General features: G+C 39.8%; 1 protein-coding gene across 9 annotated transcripts; it reads right to left on the bottom strand.

The window, feature by feature from the left end:
• Window positions 1-264: 264 nt before the first annotated feature.
• Window positions 265-26,844, bottom strand: cnot1 (CCR4-NOT transcription complex, subunit 1). 9 transcript variants are annotated; one of them, XM_084735017.1, is made up of 49 exons: window positions 26,690-26,844; window positions 24,818-25,112; window positions 24,577-24,684; window positions 21,546-21,644; window positions 20,593-20,661; window positions 20,392-20,446; window positions 19,182-19,385; window positions 18,880-19,048; window positions 18,296-18,422; window positions 17,723-17,833; window positions 17,179-17,349; window positions 16,832-16,959; window positions 16,471-16,711; window positions 16,175-16,294; window positions 15,781-15,903; window positions 15,518-15,669; window positions 15,165-15,315; window positions 14,831-15,044; window positions 14,372-14,497; window positions 13,707-13,831; window positions 13,246-13,532; window positions 13,083-13,161; window positions 12,341-12,586; window positions 12,058-12,198; window positions 11,792-11,971; window positions 11,454-11,570; window positions 11,249-11,359; window positions 10,969-11,046; window positions 10,508-10,685; window positions 9,744-9,898; window positions 9,293-9,589; window positions 8,975-9,115; window positions 8,416-8,520; window positions 8,088-8,207; window positions 7,693-7,887; window positions 7,435-7,577; window positions 7,093-7,201; window positions 6,454-6,623; window positions 5,691-5,922; window positions 5,353-5,601; window positions 4,686-4,849; window positions 4,383-4,500; window positions 4,156-4,257; window positions 3,197-3,370; window positions 2,955-3,104; window positions 2,678-2,858; window positions 2,259-2,391; window positions 2,007-2,141; window positions 265-1,207 (listed from the first exon to the last, which is right to left on the bottom strand). In XM_084735017.1, exons 2-49 carry the CDS (start codon window positions 24,917-24,919, stop codon window positions 1,129-1,131), a joined length of 7,164 nt encoding a protein of 2,387 aa, XP_084591143.1. In that variant the 5' UTR covers window positions 24,920-25,112; window positions 26,690-26,844; the 3' UTR covers window positions 265-1,128. The 9 variants fall into 9 exon arrangements, with proteins under 9 accessions (XP_084591143.1, XP_084591147.1, XP_084591141.1 ...); XM_084735021.1 differs by having other exon boundaries at window positions 9,744-9,877; XM_084735015.1 differs by having other exon boundaries at window positions 12,341-12,596; window positions 13,084-13,161.
• Between the last annotated feature and the right edge of the window lie 1,078 nt (window positions 26,845-27,922).

Below are 27,922 nucleotides of genomic sequence, written 5' to 3'. Positions count from 1 at the left end.
AATCCTCTGGATCTACAGTATACACTAGAACATTTCACATTTTCTAATAAAAGCACATTGCAGTGTTTAAAGTACCATTAGTACCAAAGATACCATTGAGATGATGAAAAACATGATGTAAAAACCTTAGAACTTCATTCAAAGACGGTATTAAAACATTCACTAGTTTAGCTGTACATGGTCAGGTATTTAATATTTACTTTTGATACACCTGATATATTGGCATCCTCCAGTTATTCATGGTCCTGAATGAACACAAATGCGTTGCAGTTTGAATGCTTTATTTCCTTTATGTACGCATACTGCAGTTAAGTAGCAAGAACTAAAGGCAAACTAGAAAGGACTACAAAATACAACACATGGACCAATACATTTACAAAACATTCAAAATGTTACAAAATGAGCTGTATTGGTCCTTCTATTGTTGTTCTTCAATTTGGATCTTTGTACAAATTGTCAAGACACGATGTCACCATCACTTTGCACAATTTACAAGTGCCAGGGAGAGACTTCCAGAGCCAGTTTCAAATGGACAAACCATCAGCAAACTGCCTCCACCAACACACAGACGCACCAGGAGCAGACTCCCACCCCACTTGGGAGCCTAAAACTCCATCCTCCTGTCTCACTCAGGGATAAAAAGGAATCAAATGAAAGTAGCAGGCGGCTTTTTTTCTTCAATCATCTACCATTCAGCCTCTGAACGCAAAAAAAGTCAGAAAAAAGGATTTGTGTGGGAGGGAAGCAAACCAAGAACTTTGGTAGTGAGTGAAAATATGTTTAGATGTCTTTACATGTCGTGATACATCTTATTTGACATGTGCATTGCTCTCCCCTTATCTACGCTCCCGTTCTCCCTTTTTTCCAATATTTACATCAAAGCATCAAAAAAGTATATTAAACAGCATGTCTCAATCCATTCTCTCCATCACAATTCAGCCCCAAAGGGATAAACAAAAATCTAACTCCTTAGATCCGTGAGCAGTAGTCCTTTCATCCACATTTCAAATGTGTGGTTGCCAGTTTATCCAGTGCCAACAGTAAAGAGGGAGGTGTGCGTGTGTGGTGGGGGAGTGGGTCAAGGCCGCGGCATCTCTCCCGAGGGCTACGAGCTGGCTGGTACACAGGCTAGCTGGCACCGGTGCCCTCCATCACCTGCTGGGCCTGTTTCTGTCCCATGCAGCACTGGGCTACTGACTGGAACAGCCTGAGGAGACAGTGGACAGGTAAGACATTGAGAGTAGCAGAACTGGTAAAAGATGAGGCTAACATTACTTTGTCTTCAAACAACATTGTCCTGAAATACATCAAAATAGGGCTTCTCAACATGGCTTATAAATATCTTGACATTTTTAGGCTATTTCACGATTTACAATATATACCTTGATATACACATTTTCTCTAAAATAACATACTGTATGTTCCTAAATAGTGCAAACATGTGATAATCTTATAGAATATGAAGCACTGCTGTAGATTAAACCACCTACCAGTACATACAGTAGTTAAAGTGAACTCAACCTTAACACACATAAATGCAGCAGTAATATTAATCCAAAAATACCATATGTAATAGCCAAGCATTGACAGAGACCATCTTATAGATGAATGACTACTTTATGTACATTACTCTATTAAACTTAAATAGTTTTATTAAGGTTTAGGATGTAGAACTTTTTCTTGTAGTGGAGTTTGGACTGGGTGATATAGACAAAATCAAATATCACAATATTTTTGAACAAATACCTCAATATCAATATTGTGACAATACTGTAAGAATGACTTGGTGCTTTCAAAAAATATTAATATTATTTCTGATAAATAATGTGTCTAAGTAAGTAAAGACAAATAATACAAAGATAAGTCAATATCTAGTCTCCAATCATGGTTATTATATAATATATTTCCCAGCCCTACAGTAAAACCAACATTAAATTGGTCCTGCTAACAAGTATTGTCTGTGTAGGCTCAGTTATTGTTTACAACAAGTCAAACAAGGAACCTACTTTTCAATCTCAGGGGCACAGTGCACAAAGTCGTGGCTCCAGAACTTGAAGGCAGGATTTTTGATCAGCTCAATGAAGGTGATGAGGAGACCCCACGGGTGAGGCCTGTTCACGATCAGCCTCTCCAACAGAACCCTGGAAGAGGAAGAGAAAGCTTTGACTAACAGCCCTTGTAGTTAAACTTCAGATTGGTGATGGTCTGATGGTATTTCTTGTGCTGAAATAATTCAGTCACTCATGCCAGACTGTCACCTGGTGATCTGCTCCTGGATGGCCTCGGTGTTGGCCTCAGCAAACAGATAGAGCATGGTGCAGCTGAAGTAGTGAGTGTGGCTGTTGGGGTAGCGCAGCTGATTGGCGATTGCATTCAAGAACAGGTAACGCCCTGAAAAGACAAAACAGCACAGACCTGATGAGTACTCTACTTTTGTTGAGTACAAATGTTGAACATCTAAAATCTGGGTCTGGGTAACACCAAGAACAAGCACGTTGTTTTCAAAAAGCTTTTGTATTTTCAACAAACTAAATGTTAAATGGACATGCAAAAAAAAACATTAAAATATTTAGAAATGGCATGGGTTGTTGGCCAGAATAAAGCTACTGCAAAAAGTATTTAATTATCCACTGCTATTTAGCAGAGACCTGATGTAGTTTGTATGCTGCCACCTTACCCTCAGTGTCCAGGTCCACAGCCAGGTTCTGGAAGATGTCCATATGTGCAGAGTGGGTGATGGTGCTCATAGAGGGGGTGCTGCCCTTGTTGTGGATGTGAGCAATTGCTTGTGTGCCTACATACAACACTAGAGCATTGATCAGCTGGATGTTGTAACGGTTTCCTGGCTCATTAGACACCTTGGAGACAAAAAAAAAAAAAAAGATGTCAAATTAAGGCTAAATTGTACTGGCATTTGTTCAAGTACAATCAAAAGAGACAGACAGTGCTTCTACCTGCAGGTTGCTGCGCAGCTCAGACAAGAAAGTGACTGGTGAACGAGTCTTCAGATACGAGTCCAGATCCTTCTTGAACTGGGAAGGCATCACGCCTGTGAAGTTGGTGAGGATACGGGGAGCGATGTTGATTTCACTCAGCATGTCCACCTGCAGACAGAGTGTTGATAAAACACATTCATGAGATCACTTTTCAGACTTTGAAACAATGTTCAAAGAAGAGTGAGTGTGTGTGTGTCTACCTTGAGATTGGGTGTGAACGGGTCTGGGAGCCTCATGTTGCGTGGAAAGGCACTGAGGATGAGGTTACGGAGCTGGATGCAGTTGGGTGGGATAACATCACAGAAGCCATAATGGTAGTCACACAGGAACTCTGGGAAGTCATGCAGCAGGACCAGGAGCACTCGCAGTGTGCCCTGAAACAGCCAATGGTGATATAATAATAATAATAATAATAATAATTAGTCTTATGTTTCGAAATCCAAAGCATTAAACAACAAAAGAAAACAACTCTGTGTCCATTGCTGGAGACATGTTATTAACAGCAGAGAATTCCACATCTCTCATTTTGTTCTTCTCATACAGGCAAGAGACTGTAGGATGCTTTGAAATTAATTAATTAATTAATAGTTTACTTTTATATATATAATAAGGCTTTCTTAATTACCAGTTATGTTTCATGTTGTATTTCAGTTAGAATAAGGACATCAGTAAGTGATTTTAAACACAGTACACCAAAGCAAGAGACTGAAAATTGTGCCCCTTTTCTCTTCAATTGAGAATTGGATTTTGATTGAATCAGACACCAAAGAGTTAGAATCAAAGATTCTAGCCCCTGCAGGTAATTAAAGACATTTGCAAATTACTGAAACAACTAATATTATGCTATAAAAATTTAATGTCTATTGCAACATATCCTATAAGGCTGGAATAATCATTACCCAAGTAAAGTGCAACACAATCAGCTATGATAGAGAGAAAGTTTCATGATATTGGCACTGGTCTATCAGTATATCAGTACCACAGTGTATTGTTTGGATTTTGGGTCATCTCAGTTTGGTTGTTGTGAGAACCCCAGTTTCAATGCAATGTTCAACCAAACAACAAAATGACACAAACATGGGTTTCACTGTTGTCAAACCAGGCTGATAGAAGCAGCTGTTACTCCTGCAAGTACATCAGGGTAAAAATGAGAGCGCACCTTGTAGAGAATTTGCATAGGTTTGTTGAGCTCTACATTCCTCAGGAATGGGGCCAGGTACTTGAAGAGATCAATCAGCAGCTGTGCGTACATGGGCCAACCCTTCAAGACAACATCAGTTTATGAGACTAAAATGCAACAACCACAAACATGCAGAAAGCAGCAACATGTGTGTGTTAATGAGACTGAATGTGCAGAGGTGATAGTCTTGTCTTATTCTTGCATACCTTCTGCTGTGGTGTGTGTGCTAGCATCCTGGCGATGAAGATGCGGTGGGAGATGAGTTCCAGCCAGGCATAGACAAAGCCTGGTGCTTTGGTGGGTCTCAGGATGTGGAAGGTATTGCTGCAGATAAAAGGAAAAGGTGAGTCCAAACCAAAGTACAGCAATAATATATAGACAAACATTTGTAACATTTCATTTTGAAGACAATATTAACACTAGCTTGAACCATCTCTATTCAATACAATGAACAGATCTCTGGCAGGAGAAGACCCTTCAGATATGACCGATCCGTTTGGATGTCTTACCAGAAGGCGGTGAGTGTCTGGAAGTTGATGGTCTCCAGGACATGTTCGGGGGCATTGAGCTCCAACAGCAGCATGATGAAAATGCGGTGGTACGGCAGCTGTTGGAATTCTGTCTGACGGACGTCATGGTCCTGGATCAACACCCCAACTACGATACCCAGCACCTAGAGCAACAATACAGGGCGCAATCAAAATCAAGTAAACCAAACAGTCAAAGGCTGCTGACAGTATCTGTAGAGGAGATGAACATTTATATCGTCTGACGGTGTTGACATTTTATAATCAAGTAAAATTATTACAATAAAATATAACAAGATGTGAATTTTCTTCAAACTGCTTGTTCATGCCGATAAAACTATTTAAATCTAGATCAGGCTTTCCAGTCAAACAACACAACAACAAAGATTCTGAAATGCTCTGATAAAAATTTTAAAGAAGTTATTATTCCTGTCAAAAGATTTGAGAAGTCTTCATCACACATCTGGTGGGTTGTTGAGATTATAATTGGGGTCAAATCACAGTGTACCACTTCTACATCTGAGCTGACATATGGATCACCATTTAAAAGGTTGATTTTCTATAATGCATTGTTGATAATAGTTAATATTTTAGAATGCTTTGTCACAGATAATAAATCAGTTATGTTTTTGCTGTCACGCTGCTGTACCTTGTTGAGGAGGTTGATCTTTGTCACTGTGTTGGTGGCCTCTCCAGAGTGTTTGACCAGCAGGGCTATGAGCCTAACAAAGGCATCCAGGTTGTGGTAACACTTGGCTCTGATGATGGCTGCACTGGCTGCTGGGTTGTGCTGCTGCTCAGCCTGTGCCCGATAGCTTATCTCCACGCACATTTCTGTGCACAGCCGGAAGAACCTTGTGATCAGGTCATCTGTCTTCAGGATGCCCTGCTGGTGCATCTGCAGGAAAAAAAGAGGGAAGCATAAGAACACAAGGAACAAGGCTCACAATGATTTCTGTTCATCATAACTAATAAATGAGTGTCTACCTGGCCAACAAAGGCAGAGAAGGCTTTGGTGCTATCTCTGCCAGCAGCAGCTGAGTGATACAAGTTGACCCATTCCCTCAGGAGGTATTCTGCCTTCTCCCTCAGGCCTGGAGGATCATCATATTCTGATGCCTGTGAAATCCCCGAGTGCATCATGAAGTTGGGTCCGCCGTGGGCCCGGTCAATCATGGCCTCATAGTTGGAGCGAACGACATCCATCAGCTGGGGAAGACTGGACAGCAGGACACAAGATGACAGAGAGTCAATTTTAACCCTTCTCACATTAGTCATTTGTGTTTTACTAGATTTGGTTGACATTAAACATTGAAGGCACATCGTTTGGTAAATTCTAGAAACCCATCTTTGTTTTAGTGAAAGCATAACTTTGAATAAGCATTAAAAATGATAACCTTTTCTTCAAACTAGTCCTGAAATGCAATGTACTAAACTGAGTGACTTCTAGCAAGAAATCAAGACAAGAACAGTTTTTCACAATGGCAAAAGTCAACCAAATGATAAACACTATGCAGACCAAGTTCAATGCAACACTAGGAATCCAGTAAAAATACTGGACCACCATTTATAGTGGGTTGTAAAAGCATGACGATCTAGCAAAGACATTGTACTCTGAACCTCAGTGGCTCATTTGGCGTCTTTGTGACTTCCACATAATTTAGCAATTCTGTGCCAAATACTTGCAATGTACGGATAAATAAATCAACTAATGAAAAACAAAGATTGTTTTAATAATGCAGTCATTTACCCCTCAGGTGCGTTGGCTCTGGAGTGTGCACAGGTCCTCATTAAAGTCTCAATTGTGTGGAAGAGGTCTGCCTCAGTGACATGGCTGACACTGCGTTCATCCACCAGGAGCAGCTTCACCAACTGCATGGCAAATGCAACTGCCATGTAGTGCAGGCCATTTTCCATTGACTGGAAGAAAACAAAAACCAAGGTTAGCTCATATCAGCAATTTTACTTGGTTTACAGATCCATTGATCAATAAGGATGTAACAATATAACTAATATTGCAATAAAAAAATGTCTTAATGGTTTATTATCTGATCTTATACAAAGGGTTTCTACTGACTGCTGTATTGTTTTTGTTTTGCAAATGTTCATACATTTTCAAGCATTCATTGTTAAAGAACATGCCAACTTTTTGCACAAGCTTAGATCATGGCTGCTACTTTTATTTCATTAAGAAGGAAAGCAGACGCACTTTAAAATAAAGGGGAAAACAAATTTTGTTCAAAGACAAAGTGCTCAATACATCAAATTTCTTATGTGATAAAGGATATTTTTCAAGTGAACAGTTTTCTTTGTTTTTTAATATTGCAATAAATAAACCAAAATACAAGATAAAGAAAATAGTGACTCAGTCAAAGTGTGTACTGTGTACCTGTGCCAGGTGCAGGTCGTACTGCTGCATATTCACGAGATGGTTCCTGATTAGAAGCTCCACTGCCTCTACGTTGTATTTGTACTCATCCCGACATTCAATCAGACACCTGCAAACAAACAGCAATTATTCTGTTTGGAGCCACCTTACATCATGCACAAAAGGGAGGACATTTTACTTCATTTCAATTCTTCAAATTCAAATTCAAATAAATGCTCAGACTTAAAATAATCTACCCTAAGGCTACACAATAAAGTTTATGTGATTCATATCTGTGAGAGTAAAAGAAGTTTAAGACAGTAGGAAGAATTATGATTTGACATCATATGTTTCCCGACTCACCTGGTGATCTGCTTATTGCACCACTGTGGTCCATAGGCACGTCCATCCTGTAGGGCTTTAAGCACCAGCAGGTGGCACTCCCTGTAGCGGAGCAGCAAGTCTGGATCAGCGCCACTAGTAGCATCCAGAAGACCTTCCACAGCCTGGGAAACAGAGACACCAACTTAGTAAAACAAAAGTTAACAGATTAAACCTTGACCCTGCCTCTCTGACAGCATTCCTAAGACTTGACTGTGACTGTTACAGTAACTACCCTACCTTCTGCAGTAGGCCAAGTGCAGCGATGCCGTCCCTGGAGTTTCTGGCCAAGGCCACAGCTTCCAGCAGGCTGCGCAGAGCCTGGGTTAGGGGGTTCATGGCAAGAGCTGGAGGGATGGCATGAAGGTGCTGCTCCAAGTCGGCCATGCACTTATCATAGATCTGAGCCACATCATCTGTTGCCCATGCCTGTTGCTGTTAAGAGAGACACAGGAAGAATTGATTAATTTTATTTTTGGTCAAGAAAACATATTTTTGCTTTTGGTCAAGATGGGCAGAAATCGGGAGATAAAGCTTCATAATCACTTTTAATGAGCACTGTGGCACTTTTCAACCTTAGCTTCCCTGATCTTTTTAGCTGTTACGTTCTGTTATGGGGATCACAAAACACTCACCTTCATGGGCTGAGCCAAGAACCCAGTGGGTTGGGAAAGATCATTACTGGGTAAGAAACCTGGAACGTTCCTGGCAAACTCTTCATATACAGCCAATTGCTTGGGATCCACTCCTCCCACCTACAACACATAAACACACAGTTTGATATTAAACAGAAATAGTATTCAAACATTGTACAAGGTGTAAAACAGCACCAAACCATTATCCTATTGGGCAGATCCAGTAACTGAGGTAACAGCATATTACATCTAAATGGCAATTAGCAGGGGTATCAATGGCTTTTTCTCTGGATGTATATTGCATTACTGGATGTTACATTGATCTTACCTTGAGTCTGATTTGCTCTGGCATACGTTCAGCCTGGTAGGTCAGGACAACGGGGTCACAGTAACGACGTCCCTCTTGGCGTGCATGCTTCCTCAGCTCAAACTCCTATAAGCGTAGAAACACAATTAAGAAATTGCCCACTTTTGCTATTCAGTAAAATGCATTTACAATTATGTAACACAAAAGATATGAATGAAAATTATACAATTTGCACTGACAAAAGCAACACACATCCTAGTAGAGTGGTTTACCTCTAAATTAGACCTGTTCAAGTACCTTCTTTAATCAACGTGCCAATAAAAATCCCACAACACCAATCAAGCGCAACGTAGTGCTGGCTGTAATTACTTGCAGATAGTAGAAAAAATCCCTGGTTATATTCACTGAGGCACTCTGTCTTGGGGCTGGTATTTTAAATATGATTACTGCACTCTGCAATGCTGACAGTTAAAATGAAAAATCAATTTTTACACATACTACAGGCAGAAGTGACGGCAGTCAGTTAATACATAATACATTTATATTTATGGCTGCTGAGCTAGTTTCCAGAGTGTCTCACCGTGGCAAGTCTCTTGTCCATTTCAGGGCCAGCCTTCTCCACAGCTGTTTTCTGAATGAAGCAGCAAGCCAATTCACAGTTGTCTTGAGCAATCCTGGCTGCAGCCTCTTCCATCATTTCCCTCTGCTGGGGGGTTGGTGCCTGAGGGAATAAACACCCCAAGTTATATATATATATATATAAAAAAAAAAAAAAAAAGCAGGAATGGTAATGGTACAAGGTAACAGACAAAAACAAAATGAAGGATGGGTGTACAGGGAAAGAAATCTCTGTTTATAATATAAGGAACACAAGCACTCATGTGGGCATTCAGCTTACCCTAAGCGCAGCAGCAAAGCTGTTCTTAAGGTTGCTGGCAATGCTCATGAGCAGGGGCTCGCGGCAGGTGATCATGGCCATGCCGGCAGTCAGGTTTCTCATCATGTGATGGGCAGCCACACGCATGCGGGACTCCTCTGAATCCAGGGCAAAATCTTTCCTGATGATCTGCTCACAAGTTGTCATAGCAATTTTGATAGAGCGGTCAACCACAGGGTGCACCAGCTCCTGGACAGCTCGCTCAACTGATTGCCGTACACACTGTTTCAACTGAGGATGGGCCTGTAGCAGAGGTATCTAAAGAGAAACAATGGAGGAAGAACAAGAGAAAAGTCAAGACAGGCAAAAGAAGAAAAATGTTTTAAATGATGCAATAGAGAAGGTGTGTATTCTGTCTTTTAAGTGGAAAACTGACTTCTCTTTCAGTGGTTTGCAGGTGCCCAATACTTACGTTAACATTTATATTGATGTGTGGAGCCAGACCTGCCAAGGCATACACATTGATGTCATGGTAACTGAACTGTGGGGTGGGGGGCCCAGTGGTTGTGCATGTGGTGGTGGTGGCAGCTGGCGTTGATGGAGGAGCTGCAAATGGAACAAAGTCTCCTGTTGGTCACAAAACGCTAATTTGATTAAAATCTCAAGAAAAAGCAGATTATCCAAACAGCATAAACAGAAAGCAAGCATGTAGACAACAGAAACAAGTGGTACAAATTTTCTTGTGCAACATAAAAAAGGCTAAATAAAAGCAAAGCAAAAGACATACAGGTATGACAGACCACAGGTGATATGGTAAACAATATTACTGTAATAATCATAACTGCATTTTTAGATACTGACATTATTTACTAACTATTCCAAAAAAAAAAAAAAAAAAAAAAAAAAAAAACCCAACAAAAACAAAACAAAACAAAATTAATTCATTGCCATCCCATTGAGCCAGTTGGTTTTAAAGGGTATTTTCACACTTTGTCCAACTGACAGAGGTAGTGGCCATGATTTTCTTCTTCAATCATTTGGGAAGACAAGCCTTTACTGGGTTTTGTTTTCATGTGAAAAAAATTGCCAAATCCCAAGAGGTAAGGATGATAAGATAAAGCTGGACAGACAAACATATCTAGCTTAAATCAAGGCTGTAGCTCAAATCTTTCAAAATTCAGTTGCACAGAACATAAACAAGCAGCACAAAGTGAAATAAAAATATGGAGTATCCACCTGTGGTAGAAACTGGCAACATCTCCTCTGGAGGCTTTGCCTCTTTCTTTGGTGCAGAGAGCTGCTCCTCAAGGCTCTTTAGCTTCTCTTTGTCCTTAAGCAAGTTTCCTGGCTTGAGCTCATTGATGTCCAGAGACAAGTTCTTACACAGAACTTCAATCTCAAACTTGAGGTTCAGCTGCATTAAACAATAATACAGTGTGAGCAATATTTTCTAACTTTTTCAGTTTCAGTTATAGAAAACAATATGACATGCCACAGAATACACTATCTGATAATGTTGGATATAGCTGGGTTACACTCAGCAAGTTCAGTTTAATGCATTACTGTCTGTATCATGATTGGCACATATCTGTAACCAATCCAGAAAATGCTGAAATGTAGACTTTACCGTTTATTGTACTTCACTTTCCAGATTGATTTGGGGTTATGAGTCTACATAAGTAAGTATAATCTATTACCTTGAGGTCGTGTTCCTGGTGCAGCTCAGCGAGAACATTCATGATGGCCATCGTCCAAGGGTTCTGGGGCCTGAAGACCTACAACATCAGAGGCACACATATTAGTTAAATCACTATGAAGATTCCAGAAAACCCTCAAACAGCAGAATCAGGTAAACAAATACAGAAATCTAGAGTAATTTTTGTCTGGAGTAAATAAGGCAGCATGACATTTTATACTGGCAATGGTATGAGATCAATGGCATGGATACAGCTCTTAGTCTACACCTATGCTCCTCACCATGCTTCGTAGACTGGACTCCAAAACTTTGGCCACAAAGGGAACCACATACAGAAGCTCCTGCTGACCTTTCACATAGGCCTCCAGTAACAGAGATTTGACTTCCAGATCCTAAGAAAAGAAGAAAACATTTGTCAGCCAACAGGAAAGCCCAGAGGAGACCCATCTCGTAATGAAACAACAGAAACAAAAAACAAATTCTTACTGTATAAAGGATAGGCTTGTTTTTGGCCAGTGTAATCATGCCCAACCAGTGGCCCAGATTCTTCAGCAGGGAGCGATCAGAGAAATTGGCAGCTGCCTTATCAGAGGTCAACAAAACCTAAAAGAAATGGAGAGGAGGTGGAGAGTGTCAGTATTTTACAATCTATAATCTCTCCTCAGGAGTGCTGCACCTGTGTGCAACTTGGCAAGTAATAAAAGGGAAAACACTCAAGAATGTGGCCTCTATAGCAGGCAGCAAACTTTTTAAAATGTTTTTTTTTTGTTTTTTTGCAAGATTTTAAACTCCTCAAGTTACCATCTTATCCCCCACTGCTGTACCTTGATATTCCTGTAAGTCTCATTTAGGACCATCTTGACAAACTCGGGGTTCTTCAGAGTATCCAGAAAGTTAGAATAGAGACTGTGGAAGTTGGGCTCAATGCTGACACGCTTCATCACCAGATACTGAGACACCCAGGGCATGAACTCCTCCTTCACTGTCTCTTTCAACTCCTCAACCTGAAAATGCAAATGTGGTTTTAACAAAAACCTTTTTGACCATCAAGGTATTCGCATACATGTATGTTTTGTCTGTTTCACTTTACCTTCTGTGTCATGTTGGACTGAGAGAGGTTGTTGAATATAAAAGCAATCTTCTCCTGGACATTCTCTGGAGGCTCTACAATCCTTTCTGTTTGGTCAGTGGCCACCAGCAGGGTGTCAATGTTGGTTGTGTTTATTGAGGGCTGCAGATAGGAACAAGAACAGTTACCTTAGAAACAGAAGTCTTTATACTATTCATCACTTTACATGTAGAAAACCAAACCAAGTGAAAGAATTGTGAAGCTATATATAAGAGCTTTAAGATCTCAACAAAGCCAAACTCACAGGGACATCCTTCTTGAAGCTGCTGGGTGTAGGCCTTGTGATGGTGGTGGTCTTGGCTGCGGTGGTTGTAGTTGTGGTGGTGGTGACTAGAGTGCTGGGCTGACCTGGCTGTGGGGCTTTGGGGCCACCTGGTTGCTGCGACTGGGCCTGTGCTTGAACATGTGCCAGTGCCAGACTTCCAGGCGTGGTGATGGAGCCTTGCATCTTCACCGGAGGGTCCCGTGACTGTTGGCCATACTCGATATACTGCACACACAGGATATTGAAAGGTGCAGAGCGAGAGATTTAATTTATCTGTATGTGGAAAGCCTGTCCTGTAGTCAAATCTGGGACTAAGGATCAAACGATAATTGGTTTCACAATAAAATTCCCAACTATTAGTATTACCCATTTCAAATTTTCGTTATCCTGATAATCATGTTTGCATAATCATGTATAGCACTTTGAAAAACTCAGTAAATACTTTCAAGCATCAACCAAAGTTAGCAAGTTTCCAAGATGCAGGCGCAGCATCAACATGGGTTTGATCTGTGTCAGTGGAAACACTTACATTGTGAAATGATTTCAGTGTGTATTTAGTACATTTTGAACATTCTCATAACATTTTAATGATACCACAATAATAAACGTGATCATTTTGGTCATTATAATCATGATATACAGTTTTCATATAGTTTCATCTATAGATAGGACATAAGACTTTACAATGGTGAGCAAAGATAAATTAAGGAAACCTGATTACCTCTTGTAAATGGTGGGGAAATTGCAAGAAGTGGGCAATTGAAGCCAGATGTTGACAATATTGAGGGTAGTCCTTTAGTCTAGAAATATAAAAGATATGTCAGCCTGACACGAGAAAACTTATTATATTAATGCATATTTTACAAAAGGAAATATTTTTGTACCTGTTTTTAAACCTATCTAGAGCAGCAATTCCAAAGTAATACATTTTGGACCCATAAGGTTTTCTTAAGGCTTCAAGAACATATCGGAGGGCCAAGCCCAGGGCCATGTAGGTGACTAGACCCTTCTCGATAATGCCACCAAAAAGGCAGGCAGTGATGTGCAGCTCCTTGTCTGGGTACTGGGGGAAGAATCGGTACTCCTCAAACAAGTTCCGTAGCATGCAATTGAACACTTCTCGCTCCCGCTTGATGGTAGAGTCCTTGAACCTCTGCAGCATTTCCAGTACCTAGTAAGGGGGTAATAATGTAGAGGGACACGAGTAAATTTGACAAGCAGCAACATTACTGAGATTAGCCAAGTGTAGATACTCATCAGCAACAGCAAATAATTCCCTGAGCACATACGTTAGATTTAGGTTAGTTTGTGCTTTTGGCAAAAACAAATAAATGTCACTACATACTTCATCCACAGACATAGTTGGGTGAGGTGGGTGGTTGTAGATCCGCTGGAAATAACTGTTTGCTTCATCATCTATCTCCTTACTAAAGTGCTGGTTTGCCTCGGGCCACACCTGAGAAAGGTCAGCTGGAAAAAGAGTAGAAAAATACATTTTTAACCATAACAATCATTTACTTGAGTTCTATTCCAACGCTGATGGAGCATGAGCCAAGTAACTGACTCATTGGTGGAAATCATTGTGCAATTAAATGATACATCAGAAATCAAAAAGCATTCTAACTGATCTTGTCAGGTTAGAGCCCTTTTTGATGCTTAAAACAGATTAAACTAAAGTGGGGCTGTCGGCATAAGCAGACAAGGAATGGAAGACTGAACTGTATTTCCTCTAAGACACAAACTTTTTGAGTTGTATGACATGAAATTAAAAATAACATTAAAGTCATACACTTTAAGTGTTTACAAGAGGTTAAAATTACATGAGTCTTTTAAAAGCTCAACATGAAGACAAATGAAGCTAGTCTTGTAAACTGTATGTGAGGCACGCTAAGGTGTATTAGAAATAAATTAAGATGATAATCATCATCAGTGCAGAGGAAATACAGTGCTGAGCAGGGCAGGGCTCTCAGTCACACCACTACCACCACCACTTACAGGCCTTCATCTTACTCTGCTGAAAGGTAGGCGGGTTCAGGCCTGGTGTGCTCATCTTCCTGGTGCCAAAAGGATCGGTGTTTACTGTCTGCATCCCCAGACTAGAGCCGATACCAGAGCCAATGCCTGAGCCCAAGGGACCTGCAAGTAACATAACACTTCAATCATTTCAATGCACACCTACCTCACCCTCTGGACTATTATCGTCGTACTCTGAAGTTTGTTCAGTTTTATATGCTGTATTATGTATGCTCCAAGTATTGAGTGACTAAATTTAACTTTGTTTTCCCTTTTTCTGAATTTCATTACATGGGACAAACTACAGTTAAGGATCAAGCTATGCCATACTGTGATTGGACTTACTGTATACACAATATTTACATTTAGCAAAGAGTCAAATGGCTATGACTATATTAGTATGAATATATGTCTTGCTGGTTTGTCTTAAGATAAAATAATAAAACAGCATAGTACCAGAGTCCATACCAGGGAGCTGCGAGGACAAGCTGCCAATGCCCCCAAATGGTGTGCTGGAGTTGGGGTTCGAGAGCGGTGGAAAAGCCTTTGCAGGGGATTGGGGATTACTGAAAGCTGAGCTCAGAGAGGTTGGGAAACCCTGCATGCTTTGAGTGTGGGAGGTGGCTGTGCCCCCCAGGTTCAAAGAACCCATGCCAGACAGAGGGTCCATCTAGAGAAAAACAAGAAAGAGAATTAAGTAGACCGGCCTAGTTGACACAAATCCCTAACATAAAAAAGCCATTTCAAAGTTTGCCTGCAGAGGCATGATGCAGTTTTCACATGACAATACCTGTACAGGAGAGATGGCATCCAGGCTGCTGGTGCTGGGGGCACGACCCTTTGGCATTACCCCTGGCGGTGGCTGCCGGGCTTTATTCATTACATTGCTGCAGTTGGCAACCATGGTCAGGATCGTCTCTGACAGCTCCTGGGACACACTCCTGAGGAAAAAAGCAAAACAAAACAAGCAAAACACATCTTAATGTATTGAAGGGTTAGAGTCATTGGTGTCTAAAAATAACTATGGTCCAAACACCATTTAATATAAGCAAAACTGGGCTTCATCGGTTTTGAGCACAAGATCATTAGCCATTTAAGTTTAAAACTAAGGAAAACTCAAAATACAGTAATAGAGATTCTCACCCAGCACAGGACTGCAGGCAGGCCAGCATGGTGGCTAAGGTCTCTGGGGGAAGCTGGGCGCTTTTAGGCTGATCCTTGTCAGGGGCCAACCCCCCCATAATAGATGGACAGCGCCTCTTCAGGAATGTCACACATGCCTGGATAAAAGGTTCCTGACACAACACAGAATTCTAGTTAAATACAATATCCTTAGGGTAATATGTTGAAAATACAATGACAGCATCTTTGAGAATAACTGCCTATAAGTCAATTTGCAGACTTACCCCATGCTCTCTGATTTTGTCAGTCAGCCATTTATCAAGTTTGAGGTATTCACGGCGAGAGGCAAGTGCAGCAAGGTCAATAACAAAGGCAAATGGAGTACCATTCAGCAACATCGATAGAGACTAAAGGGGGAAAAAACAAAAAAAAAACATGGCTTAATATTTTGGATAAAGCTAAAAACCACTACAGGACATATGGTCCTGTGTCACCTAAATTGTCTTATTTCATTGTAATGTTGACCAGAATTAGTAAATTGAAAAAAATCCCGTGGAGGAATATTTTTCAATGCCATATTCTTGTGTGCTACAGCACTACTGCCTAACTATTCTGCTTTAACTTGACAATTAATATCAGAGAATTCATCATGTCAGTGATTATTCTATTCTGACAAACCTTCAAGTCCTGGGCCACATCCAGGATGCGAGACAGCTTGGCCTGGTCATACTGCTCCCCTCTCATGTACCACTCAGCCATTGAATGCATAATTAGCTGACGGATGGAGGGAGACTGTCCCTGGAAAAATAGGGAACATGTTTTATTATAATATTAAGACAAAAAACACAAAACTTTACGGGAATTTCACCAGTACAACAAATAACTTTAAAGTACCGAAGGCCACAGAGGAGATAAAATGACCTCTTGACTTGAACTCAGTAAGCATGAACAGCAAAACAGCGTCTAACACCAACCTGTCCATGCCAGGCGTAGTGCAGGATAATGGCAGAGTTCGGGTGGTTGCCCAGAAAGATGGGCATTAGAGTAGAGATGAGTTCATGGCGCAGTGTGTGCCAGGAGGTGGAGATCTGCAGCAAAGCCAGCACCAACATGTCTGGGCAGTGCTTGATTGGGAAACCAAACAGCTGCTTCACCTGCTCATACTGGCCCACTTCAGATAGCCTAAGCAGGCTTTCCACCAGGTCCAGACTTTTCCTGTGAATAGTGAGGGACAATCAGTAAAACACACTGTAGCATCATTATGGCATCGGCCCTATAGAATTATAGAGTAAATATAGAGCCTTAAACTTAATGACCAAGCAACAAACTCCATACCAAGTGGCAATCTCCCTGTTGTCATCCTCTGGTGGGGCCTTAAGGATGTCAATGGCCACAGTGTGGCAAGGGTAGTCAGCGAAGCAAAACACTTCTGGGCTCATCAGGGAGTGTTGAATGAATGACAACTGGAAACAGAAACACAGCAGTTAAGACATTTCATAAGGGAATACAAGCCCCAACCTTAACCACTCAAACCACACTGTGTCTAGACACAGAAATCAATTCCTACTTGGCATTCACTTTTACTCTTACTTCAGACAGCAACAATTCAATTTAAGTTTCCCACTTAAATTAAATACATATTGAATCACATCATCCTGATGGTACAGCTATTGGTCAGTTACCTGTCCCTCGGCATGTTTCCATGGCCGATAGATGAGATCAACAGGGAAGACCTCCATGCCTAACCCTCTCTGAATGCCATACACCACTATATGCAGGCCTTTACTGTCCCGGATTATAAAGCCCGGGTGGTCCAGTTCATATGTCACCTCTTTGAAGTTCAGGTTGGGATTCTAGAGCACAGACAAAAAGACAGTAAGTGAAACCACACTACCTTTTGAAAGGTACAACCTTAAGTATCATGACAAATGTAATTCAGTGCTGTAAAATGCTGGGTACATAAGCCCTCAGTACTCTGTAATATTCCGGAAGAATTGTGGCTTTGTGAAAAATAGAGAATCACAAATACCAGATATTTCAGTGTAACATGTTAGTGTCGGCAAAATACCATCAAAGTTTAAGAGCGAAAGGGGAGTTTACACACAAATTTCACTGCAACTCCAAAGTGCACTCCTTCTCGCCACTCAAAACTGTTTACATTTCCGTAAGATGTTGTAAGTGGCAGTCGGTGGAAATTAATAAACATTGAACAAATGGCTCACTTACCACTTCTTTCACAACATCGATGAGAACCTCAACATTCCAAGTGTGTGCCTGCGAGCCATCGTTCTTATCTTTACCATCACTCCAGATACCACTTCCTGGAGCAGAGATGGACTGTAAGAGAAAACACAAAAGAATAGAAAACATAAGCTCTGGTGTACTGAAATTATAAGAACATGGTTTTGTTTTGAATCAAGGGTTTGAGTGACAGAGGGTGTCGTACACTGTGCAGATTGTAAAGCAATGGATTTATTATGATTTGTGATCGTGAGATATATGTAAAATTTGACTTTAATCTAGAAGCTAGTACTCTCAAACCAGCATCAACCAATGTTTTAAATATTCAATATTGAATAATATTAACAATGTAGCAAAAAGACAAAGTTACCCCAGCAGATCCAGGAAACAAAATCAAAGAAAATCTGTTTTAAATTGATCCTACCACTTTCATAATATCTGGATATTTTCCATGAAAGTGCATAAAGCCTAGACCAAGCAAACTTAGTTTCACAACTTAAGTAGACAAAGCGATCTTCAACTTGTGACTGCCCACGTCCTCTGCACCAGATAACTCACCTGCAGTGGGATGCCATCAGTTAGGCCAGAGTGGGTACGAGCCATCATGCCCAGGACCCTGGCTACCTGGCTGGCTGTCACCTCTCTCACTCCATACTGGAGGATTATGTTTCTGCACTCATCCAGACTAGAGAAACAGGCAGCAAAAACAGATCAGTCATGACTATGATACACCATCTTTAACATTCATAAATAAAAATCATACTGAAATTGTATTTGGAATAGGACAGTGAAAAAAACTAAACTGGGCATTGACCTTGTTTTCGGTTCTAATATTCTGGCCATTTTTTTTTTTTTTTAATACTTTTGTTGTTGCGGAACATGTTCTGCAACAATCACAAGTCCAAATTTGAGAACTGAAGGTGTCTGTCAGATCTGTTTTAAATGTCTCAGTCATCTATTATGCAAGCTACAATGTACCTTGATATGCAATTTGCAAATCTGTATGCACCTCAAGTGTTCTTTCACATAATTCACTCCATTCACTGGAATTACACTCAAAATGATTTGTGTACACAAGAGGATTTTAAAAATATATTTGAATGTATTGAATGTAGCTTAAAAGAACTTTAACATAAATTCACCTAGCACAGAAGCCATAGCCAACTTCTTGCATGAATTCTGCAAGAGAACTCTCCATCATGGTCTTAGCTAACTCCCCCGAGTCTGGCAGGATCCTGTCCATGAGAATGTCCCGTTTTTCAGGGTATAGCAGTGGTGCGAGCACCACAGGGCAGCGCTCCTGGGGGAAATCTGAAACACAACACACAAAACAAATATGGCACATAATTTCTGTTCAGCCTGACAAAGCTACACATAGTCAAATCCTGAAGCAGCCTACACCCGAATAAGATGGTTGCACTTAATTTGTGTTTATCCTCCATACCTCGGCAAAGTGTCTTGAGGAAGGCGTCAATCTGCTCTTGCCCTACCCCACTGGCTCCCTTCTGACCAAACAGTAGATGGGAGAGCAGCAGGTGCAAGACCTCTATGGCAATGTCTTGGAAGCCACCTTCCTGGTTTCCTCCAAGATCCGCGTCAACGTATGACCGCAGAAGGTCTGGAAGTTTCTGCTTGATGAACTGCGCAGCTGAGAAACAAAATGAATACTTAAGAAAACACATTCTTACTGATTGAAAAAAGCACAGATTTGCTTTTGTAGAATTTTCTCTGTACTAATGAGCCGACATTAAATCACACAACTTCTTTCCTGCATGCCTTTTTCACAACTTCATGAAATGCAGCATTCACTTCATGAAGAAGTACCAACTATTATTCTGAAATGCAATCACTGTAAGCAAAGGTGTGCTGATTAACAAGTCATTCAATAATTCTCTCATCCTGACTCTTGCTGCGAACACACCATTGATCTGTATAGACAGTGCATGTTTGTCCAAATGGTGAAATTTTAATCTTGCTACAATCTATGGCACATCCTCAGTAATAAACAAACTTTATTCTTAAGTGCTTTAACTGTTCTTAGTTCTAATCAATTACATGGAAAAGTTGTGTTCAAGTTTTTGTTGGAAGTGCAGACAGTGACATCTTACATTTAAACTACTTTTGACATATTTTAAATGTTTCAGGGATCTGTGGAACTGGTATTACCTAGGTTAGATCTATGACAAAAGTATTTGGTTGTGTGTATGAAACTCAAAACTTCGTAATTAGTTTTAAGCACATCCATGTTGTTCAGCTACTTCATTGTTACATCTTTTGTTCCCCGTGTCATAGCGATAATGACTGCAAACAGCTTGAGAATGCAATATCACACATGGAGGTACTGTATCATTCAACAATACTAATGGGTGATGACCTGTATTTGTTTATTTAATGCCATCTCTTCAATACAAGTTCATTTTTGGTTTAACATAAAAGAACTTAACTTGTCCAAACATATCATTAAAAGTAATTTGGGGATTTGTGCCAACTTGCTGTTTTACCTTCCAAAAAGTAATTTATTGGCAATATGGCATTTATTGATTTGACAAATTTTAATACTTTTCACAATAACTTCTGTATTGCTACTTACAAACAGTGTTTCAGCTCCTGTTTGCTACAGGTTTAATATGTTGAGCTTTACTGTAATTTCTTACCAAAACCACGAAGGTCTGCGTTGCTGGAGTTGAGCAAAGCAAGGCCAAATATCACCTGGGAAATAAAAGAACAATTTAAAATGCCAATTGTTTGACTCCTGTGCGACAATCAGTGTTTCATAACTGCAAAATCTAAATCATATACTATAGATCCATGTTTCAGATTAGTAATTAATGAAGCCCATTTAAGAGCTGGCTTACCTCTTGGACCTTGCTGAGCTTAAGAACTTTACTCAGTTGAGTGAATAAGTGGGCAGATGGCTTCAAACTCTGAAAGACAGTTTAAACACTTTTATATAGATCAAATACATATTTTTTTCAATTCACACACGTCTGTCATGAGTGTCTGAGTTGATGGCTGATAGTTTTGCCCCAACATGTTAATCAAAGGCCAGTGTATTTTGTATCTATGTAGAACTGATAAAAGCGGATTTTTAATTCAGTTAATTAGAACCTATGACTTTATTTTCTTTACTTCAGAAGTATGCCTTTCCTCAACTCATTTTCTTTTCTACAAATAAGGGCTATTATATAGGCTTAAACAAAAAAAAACAATAGTGACATGTATCAGCAATGGATACTTCATCAAGTGCAAAATTGTTCAATAAATATTCAGAAGTTCCACTTAAATGGATTAAAGGCAAACTGTCATGAAAGCACATGACAAACATGCCTTGGGTCATAAACAGCCTATAATTTCCCTTAATAATGGAGTGTGCTACAAGTGACATGCAAACAGCTAATCACTTAAGTTTTGTTGTGCAGCTGCACCATCAACATGTGACACAAAAACGGAAACAGCATCAAGTGAGAAAATGAGCGTGGATGGTGAGGAAATTGTTATTGTAAAAGGACAGGTCAGCTTGCCAGTATGACGGTATTTTTAGTATATTAACTCTATTACCTGTGTGTCTTGAGAAATTAAGTGGGTAAATTCAAATTAAGGCAGCTGAATTCAAAGCAAGTGGTTGAATTCAACTTTTTTTCTCATGGTCCTTATTTAACATAGGTCATTAAAAATTATCCATAATAATTGATAGACTTAAATGAAACATTTTATTGTGAAAAATTATTCAGTTACATTGCCCAACCCTACTGCTATACATTCAGGCTACCACAGTAATAATACCAAAATTCTGGCATCTGCTTCTTACCTTCTGGTAGTGCAGGGGATTGTCAATGGCGTAACACAGAGTAGAGATAAAGTTTGGCTTTGATATCAGCGACACACACTCCTGGATCAGAAACTGTGTCTTGGGCAAGTTGAAAAGCAAAACATACCGAAAAGAAGAGTAAAGAGAACAGAGGCAGGTGAAGAATAAGATAAGACAGTTAAGTCTCCCACAAGAATCACTATGAAACAATAGGTGTTATTAACTCAATTCAATTCTACCATAAATAAAATGTGGAACCAAGCATCCCATTAAGACAGTGCATCAAAAAAATCTGCCAATTTATGTAAGATAAGAGAAATAATTTACATAATATATGTTTCCCAGTGACTTCTGAGATATATGCGCAAACAGGGGCAGAAAACACACAGCACCACAGAGAGCTATGATGAGAGACTCCAAGCTGATGCAGGATAAAACTCTGCCATATTTAAAAGTGATGGGCACAAAATGATCAATATCCCACGAGGTACAGCTTTCAGTACAGAGAACTCAGTTGTAAGTATTGTAAGTATTGTCTCTCTTTACTATACACATTGGACATCTCTGTCAGATAGAAAACCCTGGCTGACTGGGCTAGCTGTCAAGTTTCCAAATGCTGCTGAATACACAGACAATGTCCCAAAGACAGAATCAGCTGGCCTGTGAAAACTGTTTCCTTTTAAACAGTAGATTAATACCAACAGTTTCCTTTTTCCCAGTTCAAAAGTGTATACTGTCCGCTGAAATTGAAATTAGGTGCTTGATTGCAGATAAGCAATCAACCAACCACAATAATGTGGCGCAGCACATGTCCAATTTATCAGATATTGTCTGAGACCAGTATTTTAATAACACAGTGAAATCTTTTGTTTTTACTGCATGACTACAGCTAGGTTAATGAGAAACATACAAGTTTGTCAAGTTCAGTTTCAGTTTCAGTGTACTCTGTGACAGCTATATAATGCACTGGGAGGAAAATGTGTCACAACCAAACACGCTTGGGTTATATTGCAGGCACTGGTGCACTAAGTCACAGACCTACTGTTAGTTTCAGGTTTACTGTTCTGACAAATGGCGAGAATATCATGTAATCCAACAGTACTGTATGGTCGGGAAGGCTTGCCTATTCATGGCATGGGACAGTTTCAGTACCCCCGACCAATGTGCTGACTTAGAACCTGTATTGGCCCCTGGACCCCCCTGGTTAAATACAAAGACTCTATAATTCTACTTTACATGACCGAATATGTCACAATAAAATTGACTTTTACCGCTACATTTTAAAATATTGAATATTCATTGATAAATTTGTTGAAGATAAAAAACAAGAAAATCTTGTTACTACGACAATCTTATTTGCCTATAAATTTAACTTGATCAACATTGGGCTTTCTGAAGGCCAGACTAGTTATTGAAGTCTCATCCTGTCTCCTGAGTGATCCTACTAACGAAAAAAAGGAGATGTGAAACCACAGTGGATTTGTCAGTGTGAAACAGTTCTTCTTGCACTGAACATTTTAAATATGAAAGACAAAAGTATAACTGTTATGTTCCCACAGGGATCTGTGACTTATCACATTAAATTATTGAATCAATTGGCACTTTTGGCCACAGCAAGTCAAACCATGCCGCACTGATCTGCATTTCCATTACCAATTATGACGTAGTGAGCTGTGCCAAGTTGAGCCCAAGTTGGACCATCTCAAAAGTGTAGCCACACACAAACGTGTGTGTTGCACATAGACCTTATATTACAAGACTAAACTCACATCTATGCAGAACAACAGAGAAAGCCGTTTTTAAAATTTCTGTGTTCAGCACTTGGTATTATTGTAGCTTCTAACCTAATCTCTGTGGGTTGAAGTTTAGTTTCTTTCCTGTGTCCCTTTTAGTGCTGGTTAGTTTTTTTTTTTTGTTCGTTTTTGTTTTTTTAAATTAAAAATGGTTCAGTATTAGAATTTCAAGAAATTCCAGTTTCATATCCAGCTCTCTTCCCCAGAGCTCAGCAGCAGTCTTTGCACAAGCAATGGTTCTGCTAGTCCACACTCTGCAAAGCGATACAGGCAAACATGGCACTCAAGTTTAATATTTTCAACTTGCATTTTCTACTGCAGCTTTCTACAATGTTGCCAGCTGCACTACGAGGTATCATTTTTATTGTTTTTTAAAATGTTTAAGAGCTAAAGAACATAGGGCTTATAGCAATATCTACATGTCAGTTCTCAGCTACAGTGGCTCTGAAGTGTCATACAGAATGTAAAGTAAAAGGGGCACACTGACTCCCACTGTAAATTTAGAGAACATAACAAGGCCCATAAAAATGGGTTGCTGGATTAATGTTGTAGTGGGAATGGCCTGTTGGTAAAATCACACTTTGTATTTTTGGAACTATTCATGGAACAATACATGGACACTGTGCAAGACAGGGCTATAATACATATGTTAACATCTGAAGTCAAATCTAATTTGCAACTTACCTTACCCTGTGTATTAAATTAAAATGAGATAGTTGAGATTTCATTGTAAATGTATTTTGCACACTCTGTGGGTCATACGTTGGGTTTCTGATCTGTTAGAGTATCAAACTAGTACTGTTTTAATCTCAAGTATTGTGATACTAACCTGAGTATTGGTATAGAAGTCAAAATTTTTGATATTGTGACAACACTAGTTGTAATGGAGATGCAACTCTCAGCCATGCTGGCTGGTTCCCCGAGTCAAACCAAGTCAAGACAAGCAAGCACATTTGTATAGAAAGGGGCTCTACTGCTACAAGCTGATATTTCTCACTGAATCGCCAATCCCCCCCTCAAGAATAAGTGTCTAATACTGATTTCCTTCTAAAAGGTAACCATATTATTTTGCAGAAAGTGATCAGTGCTCATTTTAAATGGTATTAATGCATTTTCTGCCACCTGGCTGGACGCGTATCCAAGGAAATGGGAAACACACACACACACAAAAAAATAATAAATAATAATAATAATAATAAAATAAAATAAACATTAAGGTGTTTCTAATCAAAAATTACCTGATGAAAGTCCTTGCCACTGCTTTTACCATCGCCACTGAAATCCACATGGGAGAAGAGACAGCGTAGTAGATGCCTGTCTGCCTCAGGACCGTGACGATTTACAATCTGGGAAAGCACAAGGAAAACGTCAGAACATTATGCGGACACCAGGAAACTTCAGACACTTCACATGAATAAAACTATAAGATCTGTGTTGAAAAAGAAAAAAAATGTAGTTGATGTGTTTGAGATCACTTACATGCTGTATTTCTTGCTGGCTGGCTCGGTAATTTTTCTTTGTTAAATTGTCCACCAGATAGCTGATTTGAGACAAAGCCAGCGAGAGCGAGTCAAGATTCATTGCTGGTTGGGGCGGAAGCAGGCGGCCGAGCACGGCGCAAAATCACCATTATTCCCCTTTAGTCACTTCAGTGATAGGTTACTTCTGCTCCCCCCCCCCAAAAGGTGTGAAAATGTTGGCTTCCAAATGAGTTTTCCGATCAGTGGCTCCCAGTGCTAGGTAGAGTCCTTCAGTTTAAAATCAAGTTCAGCATCTGTAATGAAAGAACAGAGAGTTAAGTAATTTTTAAGACAAAGAAAATGTTTAGCATTAGAAACAAAAGATGCAATTCCTCTGTGACCTCCATTAACTAAACTTGTATTGCTGTAGTCTTACTTTCATGCAGAGCAATATTTACAATCCATTGACAACACTAAATATTGTGACAGGCTTTGAGGCCTACGTGCACAACAGACCCAGAGGTGCAGTCAACTGTTTTTAAGCGCCTGATGCCCAGACATTTATTTGCGAATGAAATCCTAATCTACGGTAAATATGCGTGAAAGCTACGTGATTTAGTGCACTATCTTCCCGGAGATATTGTTGAGTTACATAAACTTGCCGTGCCAGTAGCTTGTACTAGGCCTCGACTGTACCTTTATGTCGGGAATATAGACTAATTCAGTTGCTCACCCAAGTAACCAACTTCTGAGTTTACAATGATACGATGACTACAACTTTATCAACCAATACTAAAGCACGTATCATTAAAAGCAGCTAATCGGGAATTTCTAAGAGACAGAATCATTCACTGAAACAAAGAGCAAGCTAATGTAAGTTAGCAAATCTTGACAGCTTCGCGCAAGCTATCTACATGTTACTTAATGTTAAATTTGCCATTTTATGTGGCGAAATAAGTTAATGGATTTAAAACAACTAGGCTAGAAGACTATACTGCTGTGGCAAGTGGGGCAGCAACCTAGCTACGTAAGCTAACATCACCACACACTTGCTATGGAGAAGTTGAAGTTAACATTAGCCAACATGTTTACTGAATTATTTATCTAGCGTCAACATTATGTCCGGTAACAATAGCTAAATCTAGTTAGCATAATCGCTTAATAAGTCGTAATTTGGGCCTTTATTCTATATTCACATCTCTACTAATCAGCATAACCTGCCTGTGGTCAATACCAACGTTAACATTAACCTTTGTGAAATGTTACCAACTCCCTGTAGGCTACGGGCTAATGCTATTACATTAGCATTTACGTGAAGCTAACACTAGCAACACGAGCCCGTTCCGAGCTCGTGTGTATGAATCGGCAAAACCAGTTAACATTACGCGTTTACGTTTGTGCACAATTTTAATAAGCGTTTTAACTACTTAACCGACGACCAAGCTTCCGAAGCCGCTACACATGCCTTGGTTCTGAGCTTGAAGGCCGCGAGTATTGCGGACGGGGTTTGTGCGACCGTGCCAGCTAACGTTAGCATTAACCTTGTTAACGTTAGCTTGTTTCTATGGGCTCCGACTAATCTATGGAATTGCTAGCGTTATGGCTAATTGCAAATGCTAACTATATTGTAATGACGCGTGAACGTTACACCTAACCAATGTCAATATCGTCTCCAGCAAACATTTGACCAATATAGCCATTAAGAACTATGAGAAACGTTGATTAATTAAGAAATTGTTACTTTCTTGATATGACCAATATGACAGCTGCTTTTCGGCGAATAGACCCCTCCGCGGTGGTGGCTAACGCCATCCTCCGTATTAATATCGTTGCTTCAGTGTTAAACAGAAAGCTGTCGACGGCTGTTTCTCAGATATATTATAAATCTCACCGTGCTCCCAAGAAAGTAATTCAGATGTTCATCCCTTCTTGTGTCTCACAACAAACTTGACGAAATGGAAGGGTCGCTGTGCCTCCAGTTCAGTTTGATTTTCAAAATAAAATGGCGACTGTCACCACCGCGGCGCGCTCACAGCACAGACGAGTGCGTGAGCTTATCCGCGCGACATAAACGCAAGGTGCTCGCTGGTGGACACCTGGGTCCGTGCTAACTGACATGTAGTCATTGATTTACCACATTTAATTCTACCTACATTATGAAAAAACGAAGAACATGAATGATGCTTATGTTGTATCTTAATATGATCACAAGATAAACGGGTCTTTGTTTCATACTGAAGGAATAACATCAGCAAAAACCACAAGAGAATCAGTGTATTGTCTAACCTTTTAAAGTTTATTCGTATTAGAATGACAGAGGAAATAAAAATATACTACACCTGACTGTATTTTCCCCTTTTTTTTAACCAAGACTTGTCTGAAGGGACTAAATGCATTATAAAAGGACTTTACACTAATTTTACAAATGAATGTAAGCCTACTCATCACACGGTCTGTCAAAACAGTACTAGGCTAAGATAATATTGATAACCTTGAGTATCGCAATATTATGTACTGTATCAATGCTTAAAACTCTATGTTATGATACATGCCAGTGGTTCATTTTATATTGTGTTTAAACTCACAACAGCTAGATAGTTGTGGTTTTATATATCTTCACTGTTCAAAAAACGAACTGTTTTAACTTAGATTTTGTTCATATGGTGGTGTGTTTTTTATACTTTACTTTTTTATACAACATTCTTCCTAAAAGTGCATTTAAAAAAGCAATACATCACCTTGCACACAGTTTTGCAAAATATCACAATACATTTAATCATAACCCCTCTATTGTGATATGTATTATAGCCCCAGATTCTTGCATGTCTTATGTGGTACTGAACGCAGCTTTCGATGAGAATATAACCCTGATAATGACATCAGGGTTACAAACTGCAGAATGGAGTCCGAAAGACATGATTAGAAAAGGAACACTATTGAGTATTTACCTCCACTATGGATTTAAAAAAACATGCTGATTTGATTTTGACCATTCATTTCTTATTTCTCTTTTGCAAGTTCCCCAACTTTGTGAAAGTGCAATAGTCAAGTCCCTAGCCCTGAATCATATGTCATACACTTTAGGGGTAAAAAGGGAAGAAACTTCAGGAAGAACAGAAGAATG

Source organism: Lutjanus erythropterus, chromosome 13 (genome assembly GCF_056507025.1).
Source record: "Lutjanus erythropterus isolate fLutEry1 chromosome 13, fLutEry1.hap2, whole genome shotgun sequence".
Classification (NCBI taxonomy): domain Eukaryota; kingdom Metazoa; phylum Chordata; class Actinopteri; order Lutjaniformes; family Lutjanidae; genus Lutjanus; species Lutjanus erythropterus.
Note: the sequence above shows the minus strand (reverse complement) of the source record. Positions and strands in the feature narration are given on the sequence as shown.